Raw genomic sequence first — 26,564 nt, forward strand, 5'->3', positions numbered from 1 at the left:
CAGGCCCCCTGCAGTATCCAACGTGAAACATCTTTCATCACAGACATTTGGCGTTGGCTTAGGGCATGCTTCAGGACGCTACTTTCCACACCACGTCTAGCACCTGAGCATCCTCATCCTCGCGGACGTACACCTGTCGCACCCGACCGGGTCCTTCCACCTGAGCCTCCCGCATCCGCAAGGAAACCTTGTCCTCGTCTCGACCCCGAAGCGGTCCCAAGCTATATGCGAACGGTCCAACCCCTTGGTATTGGCTGTCTTCCCACGTCTGCTCCATCACGTTGGGGTCCCGCAGGGGTCGGGAGTACTTGATGACCGAAAACCCATTGACGAGATACCAATCGTCTGCCAACTGCAACCGTCGAAGCAGGCATCCTTCGCCACACACCGCGGCCACCTTTCCCAGCGCCACCATGTCCGCATGGTGCCATGATTTCCAGTGGTGCAGCGACAGAGGCAGCGGACGACCCGACTCATAGAACCCCGACGCGTCCCCGCGCAGATCCAGCTGGTGCAGGTCTCGGTCCCACGTAAGTTTCGTTGTTGTGTGCTCATAGATACACTGCGCGACCATCCCATCCCCTGCCCCCTTGAAGAGATAACAATCATCGAAGACCTCGTGAAGCTCCTGCATTAACGGTATGGACAGGAAGACGCCCGCGCCGCCGTACGCGATATGGCCCGCCCCGTACATCTGCGACATATCCTCCGACAACGCTCCGATATACTGCGGTTGAGTGGCATCGTACGATGCCAGTCGGTTTACCAGGTTCTGCATGGAAGGGAAGAACGTATCGTCGTCGATAAGAACCGCCCATTGGGTCGACTCCTCCCGGCGGTCCATCAGGATGCGAATCAGGGAGAAATATCGGTCCAGGACTTCGTCCTGTTGTTCAACGACGGTAAGACGGATTCCCAACGCGTTTGCACGCTCCATGGTCGGTGTTAGGAGTGACCCTCCCTTGTCGACGACGGCGACGATCTGGGCGTTGGTTCCGCCCGCCCAATGGGCAAAGGCATCCAGGGACGCGTTCAGTCTCTCCATCGACGTCGCAACGCCGAAAATCAAGTGCGAGGCATTGGCAGGGGCGCTATCCACAGGACCCGGAATGGTCACGGATGTAGCGCAGCGTTCTTCCGGAAGTCTTTCTCGCTTGCGGTCCGTGTCCAATCGGACGGACTGGTATGTAGGGAGGGATACGTTGAGGGAATCCGAGTAGCCGGTGAAGGTACGGGTTCGTGCCACCACGATCTCGAGGCGTGCGTATTGCACCACGGAGGCATTGGGGGCGTGGGCTCGGAGCCGGTCGAGATCGACGGAGCAGGTACTGTTGACGTAGTTGGTAGAAGGGTTGCTCGAAAGACTGACGCCGTCATCGGGGAAATCATCGCGTAGATATAGAAGGTAGACTGTAGTGTAGCCCAGCAACACCGCAGCGGTCACAGCAACGAGCCGCAGGAGCCTCGTCTGGCGCAATTGAAACAGGTGACGATGGAGAGCCTGCATCGCGACCAAGACATGGTGGTTGAACGTTTGCGAAGAAGAGATCAAGAGCAACGGGACGGGCAGAAGAGGACTGCAGATCCATCACTCCAAGGGATGGTGAAACGCGCGTATGGGGGCGTCAAAACGGCCGATCGCTCGCTCCGTGCCGAGCCGCCAACTATCTACAGGAAGTGCACGATCTATCGATAGATTGAATGAGTCTAGCGCAATATATAGCTCTGCTAGTAAACATCGGTCAAATCATCATCTCCCTTCATATCCTCATCGCCTATACCCCCTTTTTTTTTTTTTTTAACTTCCGTCATCATGCATCAAAAGCCAATCCCAACCAACTCCCGAATCCCGAGGCAGGATGTACGGATGCAAACACCTCTACAGGCTGTTAACGAGCCTTCTTTCCTTGCGCAGGGCCCGCAGTTTCGTGCGTGCCTCCTCAAGGGGAACCATGATGCCCTTATTCTGCGTGGCGGGATCGTCCCGGTTGCGGATGTTGACGGAGCGAGACTCCTTCTCCTGGGCACCGACAACTAATCACAGTCTCGTCAGCACAGGAGCCGAAACACACACAAGGGAGGGAACCTACCGAAGATGAAATTGTACTGTGCCAACTGGCCTGTCCGGATCTTCTTCTGCATGGTGTTGCCACTAATATCGATGTCCACGTTCATCTTGTCATCCCGGAAGATCTGCTGCAGCTCCTCCACATAGTCATTCACGGCGGGCATGACCGGTACGATCAGAATTTGGCGCGGGCTGATCCAGAAGGGCCACTTGCCGCCAAAGTGCTCGATCAGAATACCCAGGAATCGTTCGAAGCTACCGATGATGGCACGGTGGATGACGACCGGGCGGGCACGGCCCGGTCCGAGTTCGTTGCTCTTGGCCTGACTCTCTTTCTGAGCATTCTCCGTGGCCACGGGGACCTTCTCGCCCTTCTCGTTGGTCATGTACTCAAGCTTGAAGTTTATCGGAGCCTGGTAGTCAAGCTGGATGGTGGCACACTGGAACTCTCGCTTGAGGGCATCGGCGATGGTGATGTCGATCTTCGGCCCGTAGAACGCGCCATCGCCCTCGTTCATTTCCCAGTCATTGCCCATGAACTTGGTCATTGCGGCCTTCAGCTGTTCCTCGGCATAGTTCCAAGTCTCAATCTCGCCAAGATACTTCTCGGGGCGAGTGGAGAGTTTCAGCTTGAAGGTGAAGCCGAAAAGACCGTAGATGGACTTGAGGAAGTCGAAGAGACCCTCAATTTCCGAAATGATCTACCCATGATTAGTCCCATCCCGTGCAGGGCAATGTATCCCCAGCATATCTTACCTGATCTTGGGTACAGAAGATGTGAGTGTCATCTTGCTGGAACTTCCGCACACGGGTAAGACCACTCAAGGCTCCCGACGCCTCATTTCGATGCAAAACACCAAAGTCCGCAATTCTCAATGGCAGCTCCCGGTAGCTTCTCTCACGGTGGCCGAAAAGCACGAAATGACCAGGGCAATTCATGGGTTTAAGCGCCCACTCTCTTTTCTCGACGTCAAGCTTAAACATGTCATCCTTGTAATGGGCCCAGTGACCCGAGGTCTTCCAGATTCCCACGTCGTACATGTTAGGGGTCTGGACCTCCTGGTAACCTCTCTTGCGGTATTCCGACCGCAGGAGAGACTGGATGGCATTGAAAATCTTCGTACCGTTAGGAAGCAAAAAGGCGCAACCCGGAGAAACATCGTCAAAGAAGAAGAGCTCCTGCTCCTTGCCGATCCGCAAGTGGTTACGCTTCTCCGCCTCCTCCAGGAACTTCAGGTGTTCCTGCATCTGCTTTTTGTCGGGGAAAGCCACGCCACGAATTCGTTGCAAAGAGTCATTGGACTGGTCACCCAAGAAATATGCGGAGGAGTTCTTCAAAAAAAAAAAAAAAAAATTAGTATGACCGCAAGTGCCATTGTATATTCACGCCCATACCTGCATGATCTTGAAGGTCTTAACCTTGCCTGTGCTTTGAATGTGAGGACCTCGGCAGAGATCGACCAAGGTTCCACACCTGTAAACAGTGCTCTTCTCTCCAGTAACCAGTTTGTCAATATAGTGGAGCTTGTATTTGCTGTACGAGAACATTTTGCGGAGGTTCTCTTTCGTGACTTCCAATCGATCGAAGCTCTGCTTCTCCTTAAATATCCGGGAGGCCTTGGAGTCCAGCGACTTCCAATCAGATTCTCGAACGACACGGCTGTTCCCAAAGTCAGTTTCCGGGTCGCATTGCTGCACGATTTATTTGTTCTCCACCCCGGATCCCTTTAGTACGTACCCATCAGGCATGGCCATGTCGTAAAAGAAACCCTGAGGGGTAGGAGGTCCATGGGAAAGGAGACATCCGTATTCACACTCGCAAGCTTCACCCAGACAGTGGGCACTAGAGTGCCAGAAAACCTCCCTTCCCTCGGGATCTTCGAACGGGATATAGGTAACTGTGCAGTCACTTTCCAAGGGACGATTCAAATCCCACAGTTCCTTTCCATTGAGCTTTGCGATGACAACCGTGGCACTCAGCTCCTTGGGCACATTTTTGAGAAGCTGGGCCGGGGTGGTCTCCCAGGCCTTAGCAGTAACGACGGAAGTATCTCCGTTACGAAAGTCCAGAGTGACATTAATATCGGGGTGTGGCTTGTTCTTGAGGTCTTCGAGATACTGCTGCCACAACTCCTCAAACAGCTTGTTCCGTTCGACGATAAAATTGGGGAGGGAATCTGCACCGTGCGCATTTCAACTGATCAGGAGGGGTCCTATGTAGAAATTTGCGGGGTAACTGAATGCTCACCATTCGCCTCCGCAGACCTGACGGGAAGGTCCTTCGAGCCTTCAGCAACCATGGTTGTTTCCTGTAGCCCTACAGGAGAAAGAATTCGGAAGTCGCAGATCAAAGAGAGGCGTGGAAAAAGGGTGACAGTGACTCACGCCTTATGCATGGAGTCTCCGTCGGCATCGTATATTCAAATCGACCTCGTGAGGAACGGAAGGCGGTGAGGCACGTGACTTCAAACTGCCCTGGCGGCTAGCGACACTTTACCGTTTCGAGCTTCCCACCATTTGAAAACTTCTTCGGACTCCGTTCATCACGACGTCAACATTAACAACACAGCCAGCATGTCTTTTCGAGGGGGTCGTGGCTTTGCCTCTGGTGCCAACCGCGGTGGAAGTTTCGGTGGCCGTGGTGGTGAGTAGCAACTATATCTGCAGATCTATGTCCAGACTGGGATATGTCGCGTTAACGAAATTTTCGTCGGACAGGCCGCGGAGGCTTCCAGCAGCAGTCATTCGGCCCACCTGCACAGGTTCTAGGTAATTGGATCCGCAAATAAGTGGTATTGAAGTGTGACAGCTGGCTGATATATTGTTAGAACTGGGATCGTTCATGCATGCTTGTGAAGGCGAGATGGTTTGCGAATCGGTCAACCCCAAAATCCCATACTTCAACGCCCCCATCTACCTGGAGAACAAGGTGGGGATATAGCTCCAAGTACGCTGCTCAGGGAGATTGGTATGGGCTAACATGTCATGTTGCACAGACGCCCATCGGGAAGATCGACGAGGTCCTAGGTCCCATAAACCAAGTTTATTTTACCATCAAACCCCAGGAAGGAATTGTCGCTACCTCGTTCAAGCCGGGCGACAAGGTCTACATCGGTGGAGATAAGCTACTTCCTTTGGAAAAGTATGTGCCGCTCTCACTTGCGGCTATCATGCGCCCATTACTGATTGACAAAAACAGGTTTCTTCCCAAGCCTAAGGCCCCACCAGGTAGGACAGCAGACCACCCGACCGCAGTATAGTATGGAACTTATTACTGACAATCCATCTAGGTGCTGCGAAGCCCAAGAGGGCTGGTGGTGCCAGGGGCGGCATGCGTGGTGGACGAGGCGGTGGACGCGGTGCTCCGCGTGGCGGTTTCTCCCGTGGCGGCAGCGGTGGTTTCTCTAGGGGTGGTGGCAGAGGAGGACCTCGCGGTGGTGGTTTCTCCCGTGGTGGCAGCGGTGGTTTCTCCAGAGGAGGTGGCAGAGGAGCACCTCGTGGAGGCTTCCGACGTTAGACAGTCTCTTGTCTTGCTTAGTACTGTCTTATTACGGCGTTTTGGGAAAACGGGTGCTCTTGCAGGAACTTTTTTGTCTCGATATTCGTGTGCGTTCTCGAAACATTTGCCCGTCTACGGAGGCTGTAGAATAGATCCGGCCAATGAATGGACATCTTACGACAATATATATCTTGTGGAACCTCCACTATGGCCTGCAGTCGCTCTTCGTAGTAAAAACTGTTTCGGAAATGTGGCTAGTGGGCTGTGGCGCAGCTCTGCACCGGGAAATGACGTCTGGCGGCACATGCCGAGCCGTAGAATCTGTGCGTCTTTGTCTGTCAACATACTCTTTGCCCAGCATCCCCTGCATCGACTTTTCCCACTTCATTCCCGCTATTCTACCAGATATCTGAGGAATTAGAATATATCAGTCATCGGTCCTTTGATCATTTCTTCCATATTCTCAAATTGAGCATGTCTCGTAGGACATCAGTCATGTCTTCGAGCGCTTCCACGAATAGCGGTGTCACGCCTGCGAATGATGGAGGTGAGTTCAGATCAGCAAAAGATATTCCATAAGCTACAGAGACTCAAGACTAGTAGGTCAAGAAAAGCAGAAGATGCTTCTTTCTTCGGAAACTGGCCATTTCAGCATGATCAAGTAGGTTGCCGTGTCTCTATTCGGGAGGTTAAATCGGCTAATTTCCGTGCTCCAGGGCTTTACATCTTGCGGACTTGGTGACTGAACTCAACGGTAATACCTTATATAATTCCAATAAAAAAAAAAAAAAAATCTCTTTCATGGTTTGCTGACACCGTGCTTCAGGTTTCTGCGGAGGCAAGCCTGTCCTCGACCTGCCCTCCATACCTCTCGGAAATGTGGCTGACTCTGGACACAGTGATGTCAGTCCTCTCATCCATGCGGTACTGTCTAGGAGATCCTCATGAATATGGTGCCATATATGCCGCCCTTTCTTTTATGCCTTTTGGGCTGTTTTTCGATTTCATGGACGGAAAGATTGCACGGTGGCGAAGGAAGTCCTCTCTAATGGGACAAGAACTTGACTCTCTGGCGGACCTGGTAGGCCATGTCATCATTCGATCAGGTTTTAGAATATACTGATCGCCTTTTCTCTGTTCAGATATCATTCGGCATGGCACCAGCTGCTGCAGCATTCGCGCTCGGAATCCGCACCCCCTTTGACCACCTAATGCTTTCGTTCTTTGTTCTCTGCGGTCTGACCCGTTTGGCTCGGTTTAACGTGACCGTCGCTGTATTGCCGAAGGACAAGTCTGGCAAGTCGAAGTATTTTGAAGGCACACCGATTCCCACGACGTTGTCTATTGCTTCCCTGATGGCTTATTGGGTTTCCCAGGGATGGATTCAGGAGGACCTGCCACTAGGGCTTGTCGCACAAGGCAGTATCTTTGAATTTCACCCTGTGACACTATTATTTGTTTTGCACGGCTGTCTTATGGTCAGTAAAACCATACATATCCCCAAGCCCTGAAGGCCGAGATCTGTACAGACTAGTGGAATACTTTCCCGAGCCAGAATTTCTTTCTAGATGGAGAAATTTCTACGAGCATATATAAAGAGGGGAAAGCCTTACAAGGAAAGTGGATGTGTGGCATTTAGTGAGATAATGCGGTTTGATGAAGAATGAAAGCATAGAGTGCAAATATCTTTTTTTGGTTTCCGTTTCCATTTCCATTTCCTGGTGTGTAAATATCACCGCTCTGGAGCAGCATTTAATAACAAGATAATATCTAATGGCAAACTTAGCCTAAACTCAAGTTCTTCATTATGACGAAACAATTTAAGCCGACTGAGGCATCTTTTGCTTCTCATGAATTTTTCATGGCAGCCTAAAATGAATACTAGTTTTGATTTACTCTGCACCCCGTAAAAACGCAAGCCACCACGATTCAATCCTGGATCAAGTCTAAAGGTCCTGTTTGAAATGTCTCGTCAAGAAAAGCATGAATTATGCCAATAGTAGCATAAATTTTGTATGTGCGTACCAAACCCATGCATAGCATCCACTGCTCATTGCATGGTGGTACAAGCTAGAACCAGGCTCGAGACTCTGTACCAACTTGGCAGGTAGGTATTTGAGCCGATAACCACATCAGGAAACATGCAGAGAATGATCTTTTGATATTTCCTGCATATTAAACAATGCTATTCCAATTACCCTATCGGACCAATACTGCATTCCGTAAGACATGTTTAACAATTAACACCCCTTTTTATACCTAGAAATTCCGGACAGAGTGACAGGAAAACCTGCTAAATAAAGTACCAGATCGAAAGGGGGAAAAAAGAATCCTTGAATTGAGAAGGGGTCCAGGGCATGAAATTCTTGTCGGAACTGAGAGATATCACGTGGGTCGTAATAGGTTCTAGACCTGGCGAGAGCCACCTGTCTAGTATCCACAAGGTGCTGTTTTTATTTTACTTCTAGCCCAAGATGCGTCGTAAAAATATAGATAGACGGATACCTAATCTGCTATACAGAGGTTTTTATATACACTTAGATATTAATACCTATCCTACTATTGCCCGTTGTTTTATTCTTCCCCAGGTACGGAGTCCGGAGCAAATAGGGAGTTTATCGGATTTATGTCGGGACCGGCGGGTTTTCCTGTTTCATATTTGTACTCCGTGCTTCAGTACAAAGTGCCTTACATCTCAGGACATATTTTGTTCTTCCTCCAGCTGATGTATCATTTACTGATTAGTTACAAACAAGACTGAATGATGCTGTCAATATGTTGAGATTCCGTTAAATAAAAAGCGTGACATACTCGAGGTCGTTGATGGGTGCTCTGTACAAAATACCCAGTCAGTATGAAACCCATTTGAATTGTACTCTGTACCCTGGAATATCATTTCCCTTAATTTACTTAGTGTGGGCCACGGAAATGTGTTTGCTATAAGTATTTGCTTACTACATACACTATTATTTGTGTATGCCGTAGTTACGGCATGAATGGTCCCTTCCATGGATTATCCATGGAGGCAAGAGGTTACATGAAACCACAACAAATAAACTTAATCCTCATTCCCAATATTATCTCCGTTCTCTACTGACAATGGAAATAAATGAGAGAGTGCCGCATGTTAAGCAACCAACAGGGGGGAGGGAGCGCATATGAAGCATCCATGGACGGCATCTGTTAAGTCGCCTGAGCATGGACTGGTTACCTTGCAAGCTAGATACTTACTGCTTGGTGGCAATCTCTCATGGCACACGTATGCACACCCACAGATATGCTCCTCTCTAGGCGTGGGTGTGGATATGGATAATGAGGATGATCGTTGGAATGTTCAAGGGTTTGCTCCATGCCTAAGCGCTCTCATATGCATAGGGCACATGACAATCACCATACAGGGTATCCTTGACACTGAAGACGATCCTATGGTATTTCTCATTGACATTGGACATTTCCATAGGTACAGAGGAGGTAAGTGGTCGGACCTACCGACCTACTTTAGGTACTAAAATAAACTTTCCCCTACCATGGAATCACCTTCTCATCTCAGTAATGAGATTACAGAGAAATAGTACATTTCTTACAGGAACTTACAGGATCCAGGTCCACCAACGGGAGCGTCCGTTTCAACCCATGGGAGCTCCGAGTTTTTCCTTCCAGATCAAAACATTTCTGTTCAACAACATAGTCAATCAAGTACATTCGACTCAAATCTAAGGTATCCATTGGCATGGGGTACTTGTTTAACATTTAAGTTTTAAGTCGGTCACCAGCCTCACCATATGAACCCTAGATAGGGCAGGTGACAGCCCGTCCGTCCTATCTTACTCCATAGGCAGGTGGTCCATGAGCGGGTCGGGTTTCCGCAGTTTAACGGATACTGGTCAACTGTGGGCCTAAGACTGGATTCTAACTGGCTTCCATCCGTACATCAGAATCTAAAAAAAGGTCCTAGTGTCCTCATTGCAAGACAATGGTAATGGTGCCTGACTATTTGATCTCACTTGCCACGCCTCGGCGATACTCTGTGTTCCACTGATGATGCGAGTAATACATATTCTGAAGATATTCCTGCCGCATAACGTTGCTTTTCATTGTCGAAATTCGTCTCCCAATGCAGAATCATATTTCTGCAAATACCTAGGTAATTGCGGTTCTCTTCGTCGACACTATCTGTGGCGTTGAAGTAAGGACTTGTATGTATTTGTTTATGCATACATACATATATGTATACAGAGTACGGAAGTGACGGAGTGTGGATACCTTTGCAAGCACTGAATTCTCGGCATCCATGATGCGGAGTACTTTTCCCTGCGAGCTTGGGTAATCGTGCAACTTTTTGGGCTTTGATCCGTGGTTCGAATGTATTCGTCCGATTTCATCTTGGTAACTACTTATACATAGTACAGAGAATTTTGCCCCATTTTATTTATACTCTGTAGAGTCAAAAAGTATCGCTTATTACCCTGCTAGGTCATTCACAGAGTAGGTACTCAATACCCCATATTCATAGTACCTAGGCACTGTGTACAAAGCAAGTACGGAGTCCGTACTCCATACACAAGACTCTGATATACACACTAAGGGATTCTGACGTGGAGAACCCCAGTAAGCTACTCCGTACTGTCGGTATCTGATAAAGAAAATAACAAGAAAGCCTATGGCAATAAAATGGGGACATACCCTCCTTTCATTAATACATTGCCGCCACAAAACATCAAGTCTGCCCACCTATGACCCTTAGGTAGTCCGTTCTGCTCCGTCTTGTCCTCTCGCATTCCAAAACGGGAATCGATATGCCGTACGGAGTACCCCTGGATGTTTCCAACTTCGTCAACGCATGGGACCGCTTACATCATGCGGTTGCGAGGGCCCTTATTGGACCAGCGAAGACTGGTACGCGGGATGTAAATTACCCCTCTGCGCACCAGGGTCAGGTTCCGTTTGGGAACTGGTCCCGTCTGGGCTTGGTAAGGAGTACAGGAAACATGGAAAACTGTACAGCGTATGATTCTGCGAGCTATTATTGGAGGAAGGTGCGACGATTGTGTATCTGTGATACGGCACATTGTTTGTCCCTCACCCCGTTTGGGACATTCAGTCCCCCCTTGAACGACTCGACCTTCATCGCCCCGTCAGTGCGTCGCTTAATCCCTTTTCGCTCTGTGTCCCTCTCTTCCTGCTGCAGTTCAGTTAAGTGAAGTCGCTTAGTCTCTATTCATTCCTTCTCCTTCCTTCCCCTTCCGCTCCTTGGATTTCCTCTTCTACCCTGCAGTCCAAAACGACACTCTTTATTTTTTTTTGTTTTGATTTTGACTCATTCCCCCCTCTCCCATTCAGTGGGATGTGATTCCTGTCGCTCTCATTAAGAATTTATCGACAAATCAATGAAATAAAACAACAAACAAACCAAACCAGAGCTTTTCTGTTTTCCCCCGCCCAAATTTGTGGCTCCTTTGGGGTCACATTTGCACTTCGTAGCCCATTCAGAACGTTCATTAAACTCCTCTCGGTAGAAAGGGGAGTTTGAAACAACCGGTCCGCAGAATCTTCCCCCGCCAGGGACTGTCGTCTCCGGAACACCTCAGCATTCTTTTCCCCTGCTATCACCACTCCACCCCATTACCTCCCTTGTTGTCATCTACAACGTCTCAGAACTCCTCTTATCGCCCCTTCACCCTAGGGCACGTCTTAATCAGGCCTGACCTCAAGGACTTGCCACAACATCGACTCAAAGGGCTAGTGCAATCAAGTCAAATCATCCAGTACCCTCAAACAAGCACTTAGCACTCAGTGGAAACACGGGTTTTCAAAGGGCTACGCGGGTCGTCCCTTTTCCTTCGCTTGCAACGCCAATACAACTACTGTCGTGTCTGGAAACCCGGCGTCCAGTCACTCGTGTCTATCAGTCGTTCCCACCTAACAAACCTATTACAACATGAAATCATTCACGATGCGATCGGCCTTCGCCGCGGCAGCTCTCTTCCTTGCCGTTGGGTGGCCAGCTGCGAATGCTCAAGATCTACAAGGTTGCTACAGCGATGCAGGATCATTAGAGGATCAAGGCTCCTACACATACCAAAGTGACGGATACTGCCGGAAGCTTTGTTCGGACGGCGACTATGGGGTTTTTGCCCTGCATGCAGGAACACACTGTCTCTGTGGAAACAAGCTACCCGCTGACTCGGCAAAGACGTCAGACAGTAACTGTGACAAGGAATGTGCTGGTTGGCCTGCTACCAAGTGTATGTTTCTATGCTATGTCCCTTGCCTTTACCGTATCGCTCTAGTTATTCACATACTTACGATTCCCCCCGTGCAGGCGGAGGTAAAAATGCATATTCTATCTACCTCACAGGCGTTAAATCGAAAGTCGACAAGGACTCGTCCTCAAGCTCAAGTTCGAGCACCCAGAGCGGAACGGCGACCACGGCACCATCCGACAAGAGTTCGCAGGCTGGGCAAACGGTTATCAAAACGTCGACCTCGAATGCAGAGGCGGCTACAGAAATGAACAAAGAAGACAAGAAGGACTCTGGCCCGAACACTGCCGCTATTGCCGCCGGCGTCGTCGTGGGCGTTGTAGGATTCTGTGCCCTCGTTGGCGCCATCTTCTTTCTACGGCGTTTCAGAAACCGCAAGGCCACCGAAGAACAATATCGCCACAGCGTTGGTGTTGACAATTACGCTGCTGGCAAGCCTATGTCTCAAAGTTCCATGTCGGACTCGAGATTCGACGGTGATTTCATGGCGCAGAGGCGTCAAAGCAATGGCAGTATCGACGATGATCAGGACTTCTCCCGTCGGATTCTGCAGGTAATTGCCATCCCTACATAAGAACTCATTGGAGGGTGACTTACATGGAATAGGTCACCAACCCCGATCGCCGTTAGGACGACACCATGCACCCAGCCCAGGCAACCTCATATAGCACGATGCAACACCTTATACACATCTGATTCATGTTTTCACTATTCACGTGTATCTTTGCTCATCATATCTTATTCCTGATTCTATTTGCACCCTTTATCTCTACCGTGTTTATTTTAGCGATCTTGCGATATCCCCGAAATATATCCCGCGAACTAATCGCGACGCCTTACCCCCGATTAGACTCTACCTGAGAGCGCTGTTCGACCTTGTGATCCTCTCCTCACGTTTATACACCGTGGTTCGTAACCAAGGTGGTACGACAGTGGATAAATCTGCAAGTGGTTCAGCCAAATTCTCTACCGAACCCGGTTCAGTTAAATCAAATGGATCCTTTGTTTTGGTCCTGGAGCTATAATTAAGACGCTCGTCTTATGGAATCTGTATTCTACTTACCACAAGGATGTTGGGAAGGTCAAGCGCTTTCCACTGGGTTGGACCGAAGGTATGTCAGCTAGGAATCTTGTTTCTTGAAAAGGCGTTTCATGTGGGTTGGGGGATTGAGATTATTCTCGTGGACTTCTGATATGTTTTATCCTCTTCTGCTTCCCATATCTATTGCTCGTCAGTCGGCATTACCCCTGCGTTTACTTTCCTTTGCTCTGTGATGTTTCTGTTTATATCTGAGAACCATCACAGTCTCCCTAATCTGCTGGTTTACCTGGGGGAATTGTAAGTAAAGTGGCCTGGTCTATAGTTAATGTGAGGATGAATGGATACCACTGTGAATGATGCCTGTTGTCTTGGTGCCTATGTTGAAAGATCTAGGCTCATTATAATCTCATAGCAGGTAACCAGCGTATGCCCAGCGACACCTATGACTTGTCTTCTGTGTCGACCATTGTTTATTCTTTCGACTACATATCGCCTATCCTCGCCTACTCAGCAATAAGTAGGCAAGACATGAAGCAATAGGTCGAGAAGTGTTATTTCTACACTTTGCGTCATTTACTCAACCCAATCCTGATTACTTCAGGTCTAACCATTCAAATTAGTTCGTCATTCATTATTCTTCGAATCATCAACTCTATCTTGATATGCAGTACCTTGACATCTGCGCCCCTTTTTCTCACTCGAAGGGAGTCCATGAGAAGGCATCGTTTCACATACAAACCGGCTTATGTCACGTTGGATCTCTAGATCCTTCTGTTTATCTTGGAGTTCGTTCCTTTCTACACTTTTCACCAGGGACATACATATTCGTGGTACACTATATCTATTTGCCAATACACATAGGTGAGGCATCAACCAAGGGTCGGAAACAACCTTTAGAATGTCATTGAATACTTGCGATATGCAATATGTCAAACTGTCTTGCTTTACTGTGTCACTGTCGTACCGTCTCGAGGATAACTCTGTATCGTCTGAGCGCTATGCTTTGAGCTCCATAGGAAGATCGATTGGTGATGGAATGAAAAGGATGAAGCCGGCCTACCATCACAAAGATTGCAATCAAGGATGTTTATCTCCTTAGACGACTTGCGTTGCGCATTCCCTGCTTCTTTATACCCTTCTTTATACCGTTGGTACCTTTACAGTTTGATGCGGTTGGCTCGGCCTGGGTTAGTTCAAGATGTATGTATCATTCATCTTCAGTGTCTATTCCATGCCACAGGCTCATTCATTGGAGTCTAATTTGAAGACTCATCCCGGTTCAGGGGCTGTTCTAGTTCCCTCTCAACATTTGGAATTGCCTGACCTCCGTACGCAGTAGGTACAGTGTCACGGATCGCCTGCTGGAGAGATACGAGTTCCTGCTGTTATCTGATCTAAAACAAGAACTGAGCATGGTTGTAGATTATGAAGCACATGATTATTCTCCAGCTTGTATATGTCTATTAACGGAGTTGACTCTCGCATGTGTCACTTCTAGACTGAACTATCAGGCTTCTGATGGAGAAGAATACGACTGATATCGTGGACTGTGATATTGTATCGGTCTATGGCGGTACTATGCTAATAGATTGATATATATATTGAATATTTTCTTATCCAAGAAATGTGCTTATTCAGCCAACTGTCCAGGTGTATGAGTACGGGCTTGGGGTTTTTATATTCTTTCGGTGCATGGTACTTAGTTGGATGAGTCTTTACTATAAACTGAATTCTATATAGATAGATAGTGTGAAGCTGTATAGAGCACTAGAATGTCGGAATAAACCCACCTGATACTATATTTACCTCAAATCACTATATCTTGTATATGTTTTCACCCAAAAATTATATACCGTGTATACCTTATAGAAGTCTCCAGCTCCTACCTCTTAATTACCCACATCTATATCTATCTCACAGACACATCATTCCCATCTACCATCCCCTGACTCCTCATCCCTCGCTAGACATTTCCTGCATGTCATACATAATATAAAGTCCAACAAACCTGCACAGTGCTTCTTATCCCTGTCATGATGCGTTGTCTCGCGTCTGTATACCGGATTCAGATTCCTGGATATATCCTTAATTCTTTTACATATATATGTATGTATGTATGTGTGCGTAAATGCACGCACGCACACCTCGTATAAATGTTCGTGTTGGCCATCAGCGTTGTATCTTACCGCTTATGCTGCGTATATTAGACTGCATATTTACTATATACACTCCGTATAAGTAGCTGGCTTGGATTGGACTCAATAGGAATAGATGTTGTTATTGTTGTTTTGGATTTAGAAGAGTATTTTGTCAGTAATTTCAAAGGGATAAGGATAAATCGTAGGTATATATATACAAGGTCTCATGTATCTTGTATACATTGTGTCTTTTCTTTCTCTGATTCATATTCTTCCAGGTCTCGTATCCTGTTTCGAGATATGGAAGGCTTGCATTGGTAGATGGTCCTGATGGCAGAAGGTAGAGATCTAATACGGATTTTATTATTATTTATTTTTTAAAATACTATATTCTACTATGTATTATTCCCTGTTTACTGTGTTGTAGCCGAAGAACTGGTTGATATATCGATGCAATATAATAGCTACGTTATGCTCCGCAATAATATCCGCTGACATCAAATTAAGAACCTTCAGATGCCATATCGTATCGTATTCCAAATCTAATCGCCAATCCCACAGGAAGGGAGGATCAATAACATTACCAACTTGGCCTCCCATGAGGATCTCTCTACGACCGATTCTGATTCCTGAGGCCACCACCTTGCCCATAGACGAATCCGGTTAGCGGCGATTTTTATCTTGGCACTGGCAAAACACCGGACCTGATTGGCCCGACGTCATGCCTGATTAGGAAATTGAACGGTTTTCCAGAATAGGCAGGGGGAGTCAGGCCCGGAATGAGGCCGGACGGGTCGATGATTTGCAGAGGGTTTCTCTCTATCTAGTACTTATTCTACTTAGTACTAGGTTAGTAGTAATTAGTAGCCACGATTATTTGCTCATTCGGAGAACTGCAGACTGGAGACCGGAGAACTCAATGCCCTTTCATCCTCTGATTCCCCGTCGTCCCCTCTTTCGATGGGGAATGCTAATCTTCCTTCCACGGTTGAACGGTTAACACTGCCTTGTTGATAGACCGGTGGGATTCAATGTCTCTCTTTCTCTCTCTCTCTCTCTCCCGTGTGAGTTATACCCTAGGGACTCTCAGGAGAATTGTAGTGATGCCTGGAGCCATCCTCTAGGCTGACTCTTTCGTCGTTAATGCCTTTCCCAGATGCTCTCCGACGTTCGATTGCTGCACGATCCCCCAAACAGACGAGGCTCTTGCGCACGTGTGGTCGGATGTTTCATCAATTACCCCTGGCCCCCGGAATGTCAAGGCAGCCATGAGGTGGGGATAGGAGGCATCGTTCCGCCTAAGAACGCCCGACGAATCCATCCAGCGCCCGCTAATTAGTCGTCATTTATTCCTGGTCGCTCGCCATGGGTTGATCCCAGGTAGGGGTTTGATGCGGTCATCCGGGGTCTGAATCCTTTCAGCTAATCAACTGGTCGCTTGGAGACTATTCGTTGCATCGTAGATAGGAGTCTTGCAAATCAGAGCCGAGCGCGTGGTTGGCAGTTTCTCTCTTTTTCATCAAGTGCGCTAGTTCATCGCCTAGGCGATCATATAGGATCGACTGCTATACGGCCCTCGCACCGATGATAGGTACCTGATGACGGGGAAGGTCTTCTCGCCCAGCCTACTCCGGAGTAGTAGACAACAAGTGTCCTGGCCCTACGGGTACCACGCACTGTTCAAGGGGTGGGGGAGTCAACTAAGTCCTCTCGTCGACATCGAATATCGACTCAATCCAAGGATACTCACGCCACCGACTGCTGGCTCCTTACTATTTAGTGGGCGATCCTCCCTCTGGTCCTGTTCATTAAATTTCCGCCCACGTTGGTGAGCGATCAGGCCACGTTTCTCCCCTGCCCCAATGCATAGCACCCTTGCAAGTTCTAGGACTCACGTCGGGGTCCCCCGTCTGGTTTCATGGCCGCACATCCGTCTAGTCTATATGTGGTAGGCTTTTGCGCTTACTGCGTTAGCTAGTGCTACGAGCTGAGGGTAGCATACGCGCCTCTCCTAAAAGAGTAGTATCCAAAATGCACCATTGTCGTTATTGGCTGATTCTTGAAGTACCACAGAAATGCAAAGTAGGCTGCAGACTTGCCCTACTCTGTAGTATTCTGGCGCCTAGCTGGCAACGTGTCCACTCTGCATGGCCGTCAAGACCTGTCATTATGTCCCTCCATAATAGCGGGAGAGGGGACCAGAAACCAACCCAGTGTACTCGGTACTCAAATTTCAATAATCTCCGACCTTGGCTAGATTCGAGCCTGGCTCATAGGCTCCAGCGGCAATATAAATTGACACCCTCAAAAAGGGCAAGTAGGTTTCCATTGAAAAAGACTAATGTGCGAATGGTGTTGATCGCGGTCCGACAAAGAGGCAACAAGGTAATGACAATAGTTGACTAGATCAACAAGGGTTGCCGCTTTTCGATTATGATACCTAATTTGGGACTGTATGGATTTGATCTTTTTCCGATCATTCTTCAGATTATAATTTAGACAAGTCTTTACATAGTTCGTTAAGAAATTCTTCATGAGGCTGAACAATCCTTCAATTGTACCTTGTATATTTGTTGCAAGAGCCTGGTTGAGCTGACTCGCGTTCACCAACGGAATCGAACACAGTTGACTCGTAGCCGCAAACGATTGGTTGCGTTCAGTAGATGAAGCAAGCCGCTTACTCTCCAGAGATCCTCATAAACAGGAAAGCCGAACGGTGGCTAAGTGGATTGGAGCCTTAGAGGAAGACCTATACAGAGAGGGTGAACTTCAGACTCTACTCCGACACCTAGAGTGGTCCGGTCAGGATCCGTATCCAACCCCGTCCCCGTTGTCCGTAGACGGAACAGACGAGGGACGAACCGTCCTTAGGCGACTCCGGAGTACGGCAATCGGACGGCACGCTGTTGTTAAGCGAACAAAGGGCTAAGAAAGAGGCGTAGTTGGCGATGGACTGATCTGACCATGGCACTGCTTATCCAGCGGGCCAATCCGGCCGCTTGTCCCCGGCTGGGTCAGGACTTAGGATAAATATCGGCTCTACCGACGGCTAAATTGGTCGCTCTCCAGTCCCCACCGCATTGTTTAAACGATAATGATTCATGGCTGTAGTACGGAGTACTGGCGAGCCCTCCTATCAAGTGAATCCCGGTGGATAATGAATTTGGTGATCGACATGGAGCTACCAGGTACCTAGTGCCTACCCAGGTCAGTCAGTGGATAGCACTTAGTGACTTAGCATTGCCGATCGGGGGGGAAGAGATTCCATACTAGCCGAAAGGACAAGACATGGCGGACAAACTAGGAAATTGCGGTAAAACAAACCACTTGATCGGCATCTTTAGCCAACCGTCAATTGTCAAGTGTAACTATTCCGTACGCTATGTTGGTGACAGAATTCACTTGTGATCGGCTTCCAATTCTGGCATTTTATGGATTTCGTGGTCTGGATTCCGGTTCTGCGTCATTATTTCCACAAATCAACGAGGATCGACCGGCTACTAAGGCACCGCCCTTGGGTGAATCTTGATTTGAAGGTTGGTGAGTATGAATTGGAGGTGGTGTTGAGGGAAGAAGGAAAACGAAGTTGAATCGTGCGATTCAGGGTAAACAATTAGATAAGCATTCCTGCCTCAGGCCCCAGTTTATATACAAGGCAAACGAGATCTCACCCGCTACTTTCGTAAAGACTAACTGGATACAGTAAATGTGTAATTATCCCAGCAGTCAGTGTTTATGCTGTTGTCGAAGAACTTTATCCACCGGGCGCAGCATGAACTCATTGCCATATTTCAGGTTTCAAGTTTCAACCTGTTCCTTTCCCTTACTTGCATGGTCAGATGCAGATGACTGGTGCTTAGCTTATGACGTCTCGCGCGCAGCAGTGTGTTGTATACTTCCAATGGTTTAGAATAGAGGATGGTGATGTTGGTGGTGGTGGCGATTGATTCTTTGAGGTTTGCGTAGCTCAATGAACAATACTACCTTGCGTAGTTACCTTGTTTCTCATTGTAAGCGTCCTATTGGACGGACTAACCTGTCACCACAAACTCAAACTCAGAGACGTACTTATATTGTCGGATAGGAACCTGGACAGAGGTAACTACCTTAGGAACTCCGTACTACTAAACCATCGAGTCAAAACTGTAAAACTAAAGTCCGCGATACTCCCATGGGTTCTGAAATTGCAAATGGAATTGCACGTCGGAGCCGGCAGACTTAGAGTCCGGTGGTGTTGCAAACCCACCAACGGAATCTCCTCCCCTACCGAGACACCGATCTCGTAGTGCTTAGTGCACGTACTCTAGTTTGATGGTTCGAGGTTACAGCGGAAAGCCCCTGATGTTTCAGAATAAGTGTTTGTTGGGTTCGAGTTAGTCGGTGTACAGGGTTGTATGCAGGTAGAGTTGAAGGGATCCATGTCCTTGTCCGACCTATCTTCTGAGTAGTTCAAACCTAAGGACATTACCGATGCATCCTATAGTTGTCTCTCCTCGTGGCGGATGATGTATGCAAGGTCAGAGAAGGCGGACGGAGGGGGATTTAGTTTAGGAGGTCAGGCCAATCAGTCTCGAGGGCCAGTGTTGTTGAACCTAAACTGGAAAGGGAGGAGTGGAGCCATCTGTTCCAGTGGTGGGTTGGGTGGGGCACCGCTGGGCACATGACAGTCTTCGGTCATGGCTCTAGTATTAACTAGGTAGTGTACTGGTAAGCTAGTACTCTGTAAGCTGGTGGTGGTAGTTGACGATGAATCATGATGATTAAGATGCCTAATTTATTTTACAACCCGGTACATCCCCGTCCAATCGGGACCACCTTCATTGTGATGAGAGGGGGGAATCGGTTCCACCCGTGCGGCGGTGCGTAGGTTGCAGCGGGTTCTTTTTCCTCTTCCCCACATGAGTACCACGTTATTGTTGATAGTGCTCAGTTTACATGCCCATCCACGAGCACGAGAAACGTGGGTTGCTTTCGAGGCATGTGTCTTTCCATAGAAGATAATGTATCTGCATCGCTATCGATACCCCCTCATTCTTGTCTTAGGTTCGGGTCAGATCTGAATCCCGATCCCGTCGTTCGAGGAATTCATAGCTAGCTAGCTACATGGACCCTGGCATGTTTCTGGAGCTGGGCTGGAATCGGACAAGAACCTGATGCCGTAACGCAAATAGTTAATGTCACCACAACTACATTATTTTGCGCTGTCGACCTTTGGATTCCAGGTCTGAAAACTCTTAACTCTGTAGCTGTAGATGTAGCATTCCCCTTATTGATGCATTGAAGGATTCTCCCCCTTGCATGAAGCCTCTTCCACGTGAAGACTCCATGATGTTTGACCTTCAGGTGGCTGTACCTGCATGCCATCCTACCTACCAGCCACGCGTTTTCTAAAGCCGGCTAGCTCCACTACCCATGGGCGGAGTATGCCATGGATGTGCTGTTTTGACCCCATTATTGCTGCAAACAGATACAACATCTTCTTCACCTAATGCACGCTAAGCTAGGCGGAAATCCATCCAAACTGAAGGCGACTCCCAATTGGAGGGGGCGGGATCAATTGAATCTGCAGTAGTTTTGACGATGATGCTGCAATGACATTGTTGTGAAATCCCTTGGTTGTGATTGTCCGGAACTTCAGACCAACAGTCGGTTCCGGAAGTTATTGGTCGGAATGTGCCCGGTGGACGAAGGTCTATGGAATCAACGTAGAAACCCGCTTACTCTGCAGCCACACAGACTCATGTCAGACTGTGCAGAAGATGGTGTTACCGATTAGTATGATTTGGAAACATGGCCACTGGGATAATTCTTGATGCTTTGATTCTGCTGCTTCTCGAATCCTCTCCTGTCATAAAGACTTACTCCGGAGATTACTGATAGCACTTGTCCGCGGAACATATGGTGGTAGACAAAGGGGGCAATGATCTACATGACGGTGGTACAATCGGTTACCGGGGAAAGACTTCTCCCCAGATACCTAATACAGCTAAGATACGGTCCACCCCTAGCGTTATTTCTTCCCCCCTGTGTCTTACTATTTTATTATTATTATTTCTCTCTCTTCTCCCCTTTTTCCTTTCTCTTTGCCGACCAAAGAGAATGGGATAAATTGATATTAATTGTTTATTTACCTACCTGTCAGTATCTTACCTAGGTACTCCGTACTCCGTAAGCTACCGACTACGGACTGATCCGCCAAATGAAACAACCTAAGTGCACATTTTCTGCAATCTGACTTGGATGGCGGGAAAAAGACTGCCCCACAGGGCTGGACACTTGCAACGATGAGGCCTGGATGCCTGACATTTCTTGTACTTCTCATACATATGAAGGTACCTTGGTTAGCATGTGGAGTACTTACCCTCATCGTTCGAACTCTTTTCTAATAGGGAAATTCTTTTCCATTTCACATGGCATTAATCGCACATAAAGTATGGAGGGACTACTAGCATAACCTTGAACTGTCAATAGCTGTGTACTCTGTAGTAGTATTAGGCCGGTGATTTGCCGAAATTCCCGAGTTCCACGCATTCAGCCATTCCAGACGGTAGACAGCTTATCTCTGAGATTGGATAGTCATGTCGTTATGCTCTCTTTTTTTGGGTCTTTTTTTTTTTTTTATTTCGCGTGTTTCCCCCCTCTCAGATGCTTGCTGCTCCTCCCGATTGATTTTTCCTCCGAGGGCTCAGATACTTAGGATCATTAGCACTTTTGGAAAGTGTGTGGTTTCCTACTTGTCAAGAGCGGGTTAACTCTACAATGGTGTGGTTTCGTCTCGACCACTGCAATGCACGGTCTAAACCTATTTCGGTAAAAGTCCTCGATAGGCTGACTTCGATGTAAATCATGGGGAGCCTTGAGGGACATCCCTACCACCGCGTGTCCTCTCCCCTAACTTTAGCTGGCATGCTTCCGTGGTTGGTATGATGACCATCAGAGCCTACCTACATATACGAATTGATTGACATTTCTATATTTATATCATTCGTATGTTGGCATAGCGCATACATCATGATCAAACCCTTGCTCAGGCTTGTTTGTGATAGAAAACCATTGGAACAAGAGAAATGGTTCCAGGGTTTTCTTTTGAGTTGTTGGTGGAATGTACCCTGCTGGTCAGTATTAGGACTAGGAGTATAGAAAAAAAAAAAAAAAAAAAGCCAAGATCAAATCCTAACGAAAATCATAATAATCTCCAAATAAAGGAGCCGCCGACCAGATCGATCGAGCTGTGCTATGACACAGTCGGACTCGCCTACTCCGTAGATAATTTAGTTGTCGGCCGGACTCGGACATCGGGGCGAGCGAACGACCTACTGCTAGTAAATTGATGAACCTCAAATTTCCTACCTAGGCTAGCGGGGCACCGTTAGAGGTTTTGCTTGGTAACTAACAAAGAGGGAAATTGTGACAAATACCGCGAAATTTCATTTGTTAGTTCGGTTGATAGAATAACCCCTTGTCCGTCCACACAGACATCGTCTGATATGCAGCAAGTTATTATTAGTATTTTCGCATGGTTCAGATTTAGGTGCTGTTCTTGAAACAATCTGATTATTGTCGCAGATGCAGGCAGTGCATGTTTGCAGTTTGGATGCAGGTAGGCAAGGAAGTTGAAACCTTAGGTCTGAGCAGTTCGGCTCTGCTTCTATCCATCTCTGCCGTCTTGTAGTTGTCAGTCATTTTTACTATTTGACTAATCTGCCCTGGTAGATCTCCTTGTCAAATTCGAACGGGTCGACTGGGTGTCTCCACCACGTTCGACTTTAGCTCTGGGTTCTGCCCAGTGGGTCTCTCCACCAAGAGAAAAAAGACAATTTTTTTTTTAAAAAAAAAATAAACAATTATCAAAGGGATAAAATTTTCTTGTTTTCCTACTAGAGAGTCGGTGCGTGCCATACCGACCGTGGAGATCGTGATAGAGGAATAAATGTCCACCTCCGGAGTGGGCCATCGAGGCTCACGATGAGAGAGAGCCTGCAAGGGTTCTCCATATCCTGACCTTTACTCCATACAGTATATCGTGTGTACGTAGCAGTAGCATGGAGCAGGTTATGTTGGCCGACTTCGGTAAGTGACCTTTTTTTTTTTTTTTTTTTTTTTTTTTTTTCTTTTTCTCTCCTTCCTGCGTTTTTTAAACCCCCGTTTGGACCAATTACATGCGCTCTGGAGCCAACAATTCAGTTCTTACCTGCCATGTGCGCATTCCACTTTCCACCACGCTCTCGTTAGATACTGTTCTCTACGTCGACCACGATGTCCCACTGACTGACTGACTGACTGATTGATATTATTGTTATTATTATTATTTTGAGGTTTCTCTGTAGATCAAGATGCAAATACTCTCCATGAAAAGGAAGTAGCCTCGGGTTACCAGGAATAGCAAGCAGTACGGCGTCCACCTATTTGAAGCTGACAGGATCGACCTGGGATGAGTCTGGGCCATGTGGTCCTGGAGAAATTTAATTATTATTTCCACCTCCCTTTCTGCCCCCCTCCCCTAGCGCAAACTTCATTCGATTGATGGATCCATTTTTTTGTACCCTCTCGCGGATTTTCTTTAAATTATCATTGCAGGGTTTAATATTCCTGATCCTCGTGGCGCTCGATGAAGATCCAGAATCCGTGGCTTGCGAGAGGGAATCCAACCAACTGACAACCGTTGAAGTATATTTGAAATTGTGTCCCAGTGACAGTATTATTCGGTAGTAAAATCCGCATTAAATTCCAAATCCAGAAAATCGTCTAGGTTGAATATTCTGCCCTGCAGGCATTCTTCCCCCCATCTTTGCAGGTGCGGCTGAGGCGCGCCAGTCACGTCAATACGGGCCTCGTGCAGTTGGTTCTCCCGGTTTAGCTGATTACTATTGCTCTCTGTTGGTCTGTAAAAATAACCTGCATTACCTTACCTCCGCCGTCCCTCGAATCGTATCGTGCTAAGATATCGGGACCATAAATAACACTGTGAAAATAATATTTATCTGTAAAAGTTATAAAAACCATAAAAATAACTACAAAAACATGAAAACATTTTAATATAATATAAATTGTCTACGACTCCGTCACCTCGACTACTTTAGCTCTGCAACTACATAGCCCTCATACTAGTATGATCATCCTGCAGATTGATCACCAACTCTTCGCTTACTTCCCTATTGCTGCATTCGAATGAATGATAATCCTCCGCCATGCCTATTTCATGAAAGCTCGTTTATAATTATTTGAGATTGGATTGATTGATTTTTTTTTATTATTTATTTCTATTTTTTCTATTTTTTCTTTTCTATTTTTTCTATTGCATTTTTTTCGCTTTTTTATTTTTGATTCCCTTGTCCAGGGTCTGCAGTAGATCTCTTGCCCTGGTACCTCACATACCCACTCTGACAGTTCTATATCAATTCCTCATTCTCACCATTTTCCCTCTTCCAAGTCTCTACTGCCACCATTCCGTCTGTTTCAGATCGTAGATTTCTTTTTTCCTTCTTTCCTTTTTCCTCTGGACTCTTATCCACTTTTCCTTGCCGTATCTTACTCCGTCAACCTGACTTGCAGATGCGAGGCATTTTTTCTAATTTCTTCAGAACCGTCTGATCTCACCCCTCTATAGTCTCCATTTGCATTACTTTCACAGCCCACCTTACCCATCCATCCCCCCACATACATACCGCACTGGGCTCTGTTCCTGAAATCCTCCTGAATTGTCCGTTGACGGCCAAGTGATCTTCGTCCAACTCAAAAACTATATCTTCCCTCCCCCACCCGCAAATCCATCTCGGATCTGTTCTCAACTTCTCACATCATTCTTCAAGACCAACTACTTCTCTCTCGCTCTCTATAACCCTTCCTCTCTCTTCTTCTACTTGCCCTTCTGTGTCCGTCTTCCTCACGCTCCTTCCGCTCCACACAGTCCTTACCAATGGCCGCTAAGAAAGCCACTGGGACCATGCGTCGGTCCAGCCAATCTACGGAGATCCCTCTCCCAATTACCTATACTCCCACCACCCATCGCATCAGCAAGGCAAAGAAGGGGAAGCGTGTGCATGCTTGTGAATATCCTGGATGCAACAAGGTCCGTTCCTACCACTATAGCTTCCGCAGCCTCTGTCTAACAGCGCTTCAGGTCTTCACGCGAGCAGAGCACAGGAGGCGTCATGAGTTGAACCACAACCCCGAGGCATTGTTCCGTTGCACACATCACAATTGCAAGAAGGCCTTTCACCGTCCTGACCTACTAGCACGTCACATGGAAAGACAGTAAGTTCATTCCCCCAGGTGGTTTCGCATATTGGTCAGAAGCAAGCTCACAAGTGCCCCTGTGTAGCGAGCTCGAGGCACAGATGGACAACACACAATGGGAAAGGCACAGCCGTGGTCCCATGGTCTCTGAGCCTCATTATGTGACCAAGTGTGCGCCCATCGATCCCAACTCCGCAACTTACATCGCTGTAACTCAACAGCCCAACTCTATGTCTATTGGTTCCCTCGTGGGGCCAGCAATTCACCCCGACCTGGCAAACGATTGCGGTATGATGTGGCACGAAATGCCCATGCATTCTCAGCATCAAGCCCCCATGTACCCGAGTAACCACATCCACGAGTCTGTGGAAGACACTCGATTCTATGGCTCCCCCGAGTCTTGCTCATCTCCTTCTTCAGACGGGGCGACGTTATCGATTCCCTCTCACCCACGGTCCTCCCTGTCCTCGACTCCCGTTGCAGTGGTGGACCCTTATCCCGAAAACATCATTGAATCCGACTTGACTTCGTCTCCCATGTCTATGACCGCCAACGTACGATGCTGGGATCAGCAGGAACATAATCTCGCTTCCTCAAATATTGTACAACTCTCTCTCCACGACGGTCTCGTTCAACCCGTAAGCACTTGAAACCAACCCTACTAGCAGACACCTGAAACTAATGAGAATTTTAGCCCCTTCAGTGCCATTATCCATCGCCAGCTTGGTCTACACCACACCAGTTGGGATATGACGAACACCCTCTTCCGCCCGTCACTCATTACGTACCACCCGTGGCCTGGAAGTCATGGACGCTATGAGATCCCGATTTTCAGGATCACTGAAAAAGAAAAAAAAAGAGAGCGAGAGAAAACGAACCCCTGCGGGGCTTTTCACAAAACGACGTAATCTAATCTCATACGCCAAATATTACACCAGAACCGGCGGGTTTCTAATTAGGGCTTATGAGTCCTTGTTTCTATATACGAAGTTTAACGCAGTCAATTGTACAAGTGGGTGTTTAGAATGCAGTGATACTACATTAGCATCCAGGTTCTTGTGATATACGAGCGTTTCACCTCGACATACCTAATCATCTTGGGGGGTGAGGGGAAAGTCTCAAATGAGCCAGCACTCCGGTTTAGAGTCCGACTAAAAACACCGACTGTCAGGGTGAGGTCGTACAACCCAAGATGTTGGAAAGAAAAAGAACGTGAGATTCTAAAATTGGCATCGAAGCCTTGTCTCTTCTCGGAGATTCCAGAGGCCACCGGTTTTATTCGGTGTCACAAGATCACCGGCGTGCTTTTTCTCTTCAT

The 26,564-nt window shown here is 47.6% G+C and overlaps 6 protein-coding genes across 6 annotated transcripts; 4 read left to right on the top strand and 2 right to left on the bottom strand.

The window, feature by feature from the left end:
• Positions 1-70: 70 nt before the first annotated feature.
• ATNIH1004_002496 (glycosyltransferase family 31 protein) lies at positions 71-1,507 on the bottom strand (the record flags this gene model as incomplete). The annotated part of the gene is made up of 1 exon (XM_033567185.1): positions 71-1,507. One exon carries the CDS (start codon positions 1,505-1,507, stop codon positions 71-73), a length of 1,437 nt encoding a protein of 478 aa, XP_033429180.1.
• A 372-nt stretch (positions 1,508-1,879) lies between these two features.
• Positions 1,880-4,368, bottom strand: TARS2 (threonine--tRNA ligase THS1; the record flags this gene model as incomplete). The annotated part of the gene is made up of 6 exons (XM_033567186.1): positions 1,880-2,034; positions 2,091-2,769; positions 2,825-3,400; positions 3,464-3,728; positions 3,807-4,245; positions 4,317-4,368. 6 exons carry the CDS (start codon positions 4,366-4,368, stop codon positions 1,880-1,882), a joined length of 2,166 nt encoding a protein of 721 aa, XP_033429181.1.
• Positions 4,369-4,642: 274 nt separating this feature from the next.
• On the top strand, positions 4,643-5,585 carry GAR1_1 (H/ACA ribonucleoprotein complex subunit GAR1/NAF1; the record flags this gene model as incomplete). The annotated part of the gene is made up of 6 exons (XM_033567187.1): positions 4,643-4,712; positions 4,787-4,837; positions 4,897-4,997; positions 5,065-5,210; positions 5,268-5,296; positions 5,359-5,585. The coding sequence occupies 6 exons, from the start codon at positions 4,643-4,645 to the stop codon at positions 5,583-5,585; spliced, it is 624 nt and encodes a 207-aa protein (XP_033429182.1).
• Positions 5,586-6,062: 477 nt separating this feature from the next.
• CHO1 (CDP-diacylglycerol-serine O-phosphatidyltransferase) lies at positions 6,063-7,078 on the top strand (the record flags this gene model as incomplete). The annotated part of the gene is made up of 5 exons (XM_033567188.1): positions 6,063-6,114; positions 6,171-6,228; positions 6,284-6,321; positions 6,467-6,648; positions 6,710-7,078. The coding sequence occupies 5 exons, from the start codon at positions 6,063-6,065 to the stop codon at positions 7,076-7,078; spliced, it is 699 nt and encodes a 232-aa protein (XP_033429183.1).
• Positions 7,079-11,520: 4,442 nt separating this feature from the next.
• Positions 11,521-12,460, top strand: ATNIH1004_002500 (uncharacterized protein; the record flags this gene model as incomplete). Its single annotated transcript, XM_033567189.1, has 3 exons — positions 11,521-11,812; positions 11,890-12,383; positions 12,437-12,460. 3 exons carry the CDS (start codon positions 11,521-11,523, stop codon positions 12,458-12,460), a joined length of 810 nt encoding a protein of 269 aa, XP_033429184.1.
• A 12,466-nt stretch (positions 12,461-24,926) lies between these two features.
• Positions 24,927-26,066, top strand: ATNIH1004_002501 (uncharacterized protein; the record flags this gene model as incomplete). The annotated part of the gene is made up of 4 exons (XM_033567190.1): positions 24,927-25,079; positions 25,131-25,264; positions 25,332-25,884; positions 25,941-26,066. 4 exons carry the CDS (start codon positions 24,927-24,929, stop codon positions 26,064-26,066), a joined length of 966 nt encoding a protein of 321 aa, XP_033429185.1.
• Positions 26,067-26,564: the final 498 nt, after the last annotated feature.

The sequence above is a fragment of the Aspergillus tanneri genome (genome assembly GCF_003426965.1).
Source record: "Aspergillus tanneri strain NIH1004 chromosome Unknown AapTan_1_pilon_pilon_pilon, whole genome shotgun sequence".
Classification (NCBI taxonomy): Eukaryota; Fungi; Ascomycota; class Eurotiomycetes; order Eurotiales; family Aspergillaceae; genus Aspergillus; species Aspergillus tanneri.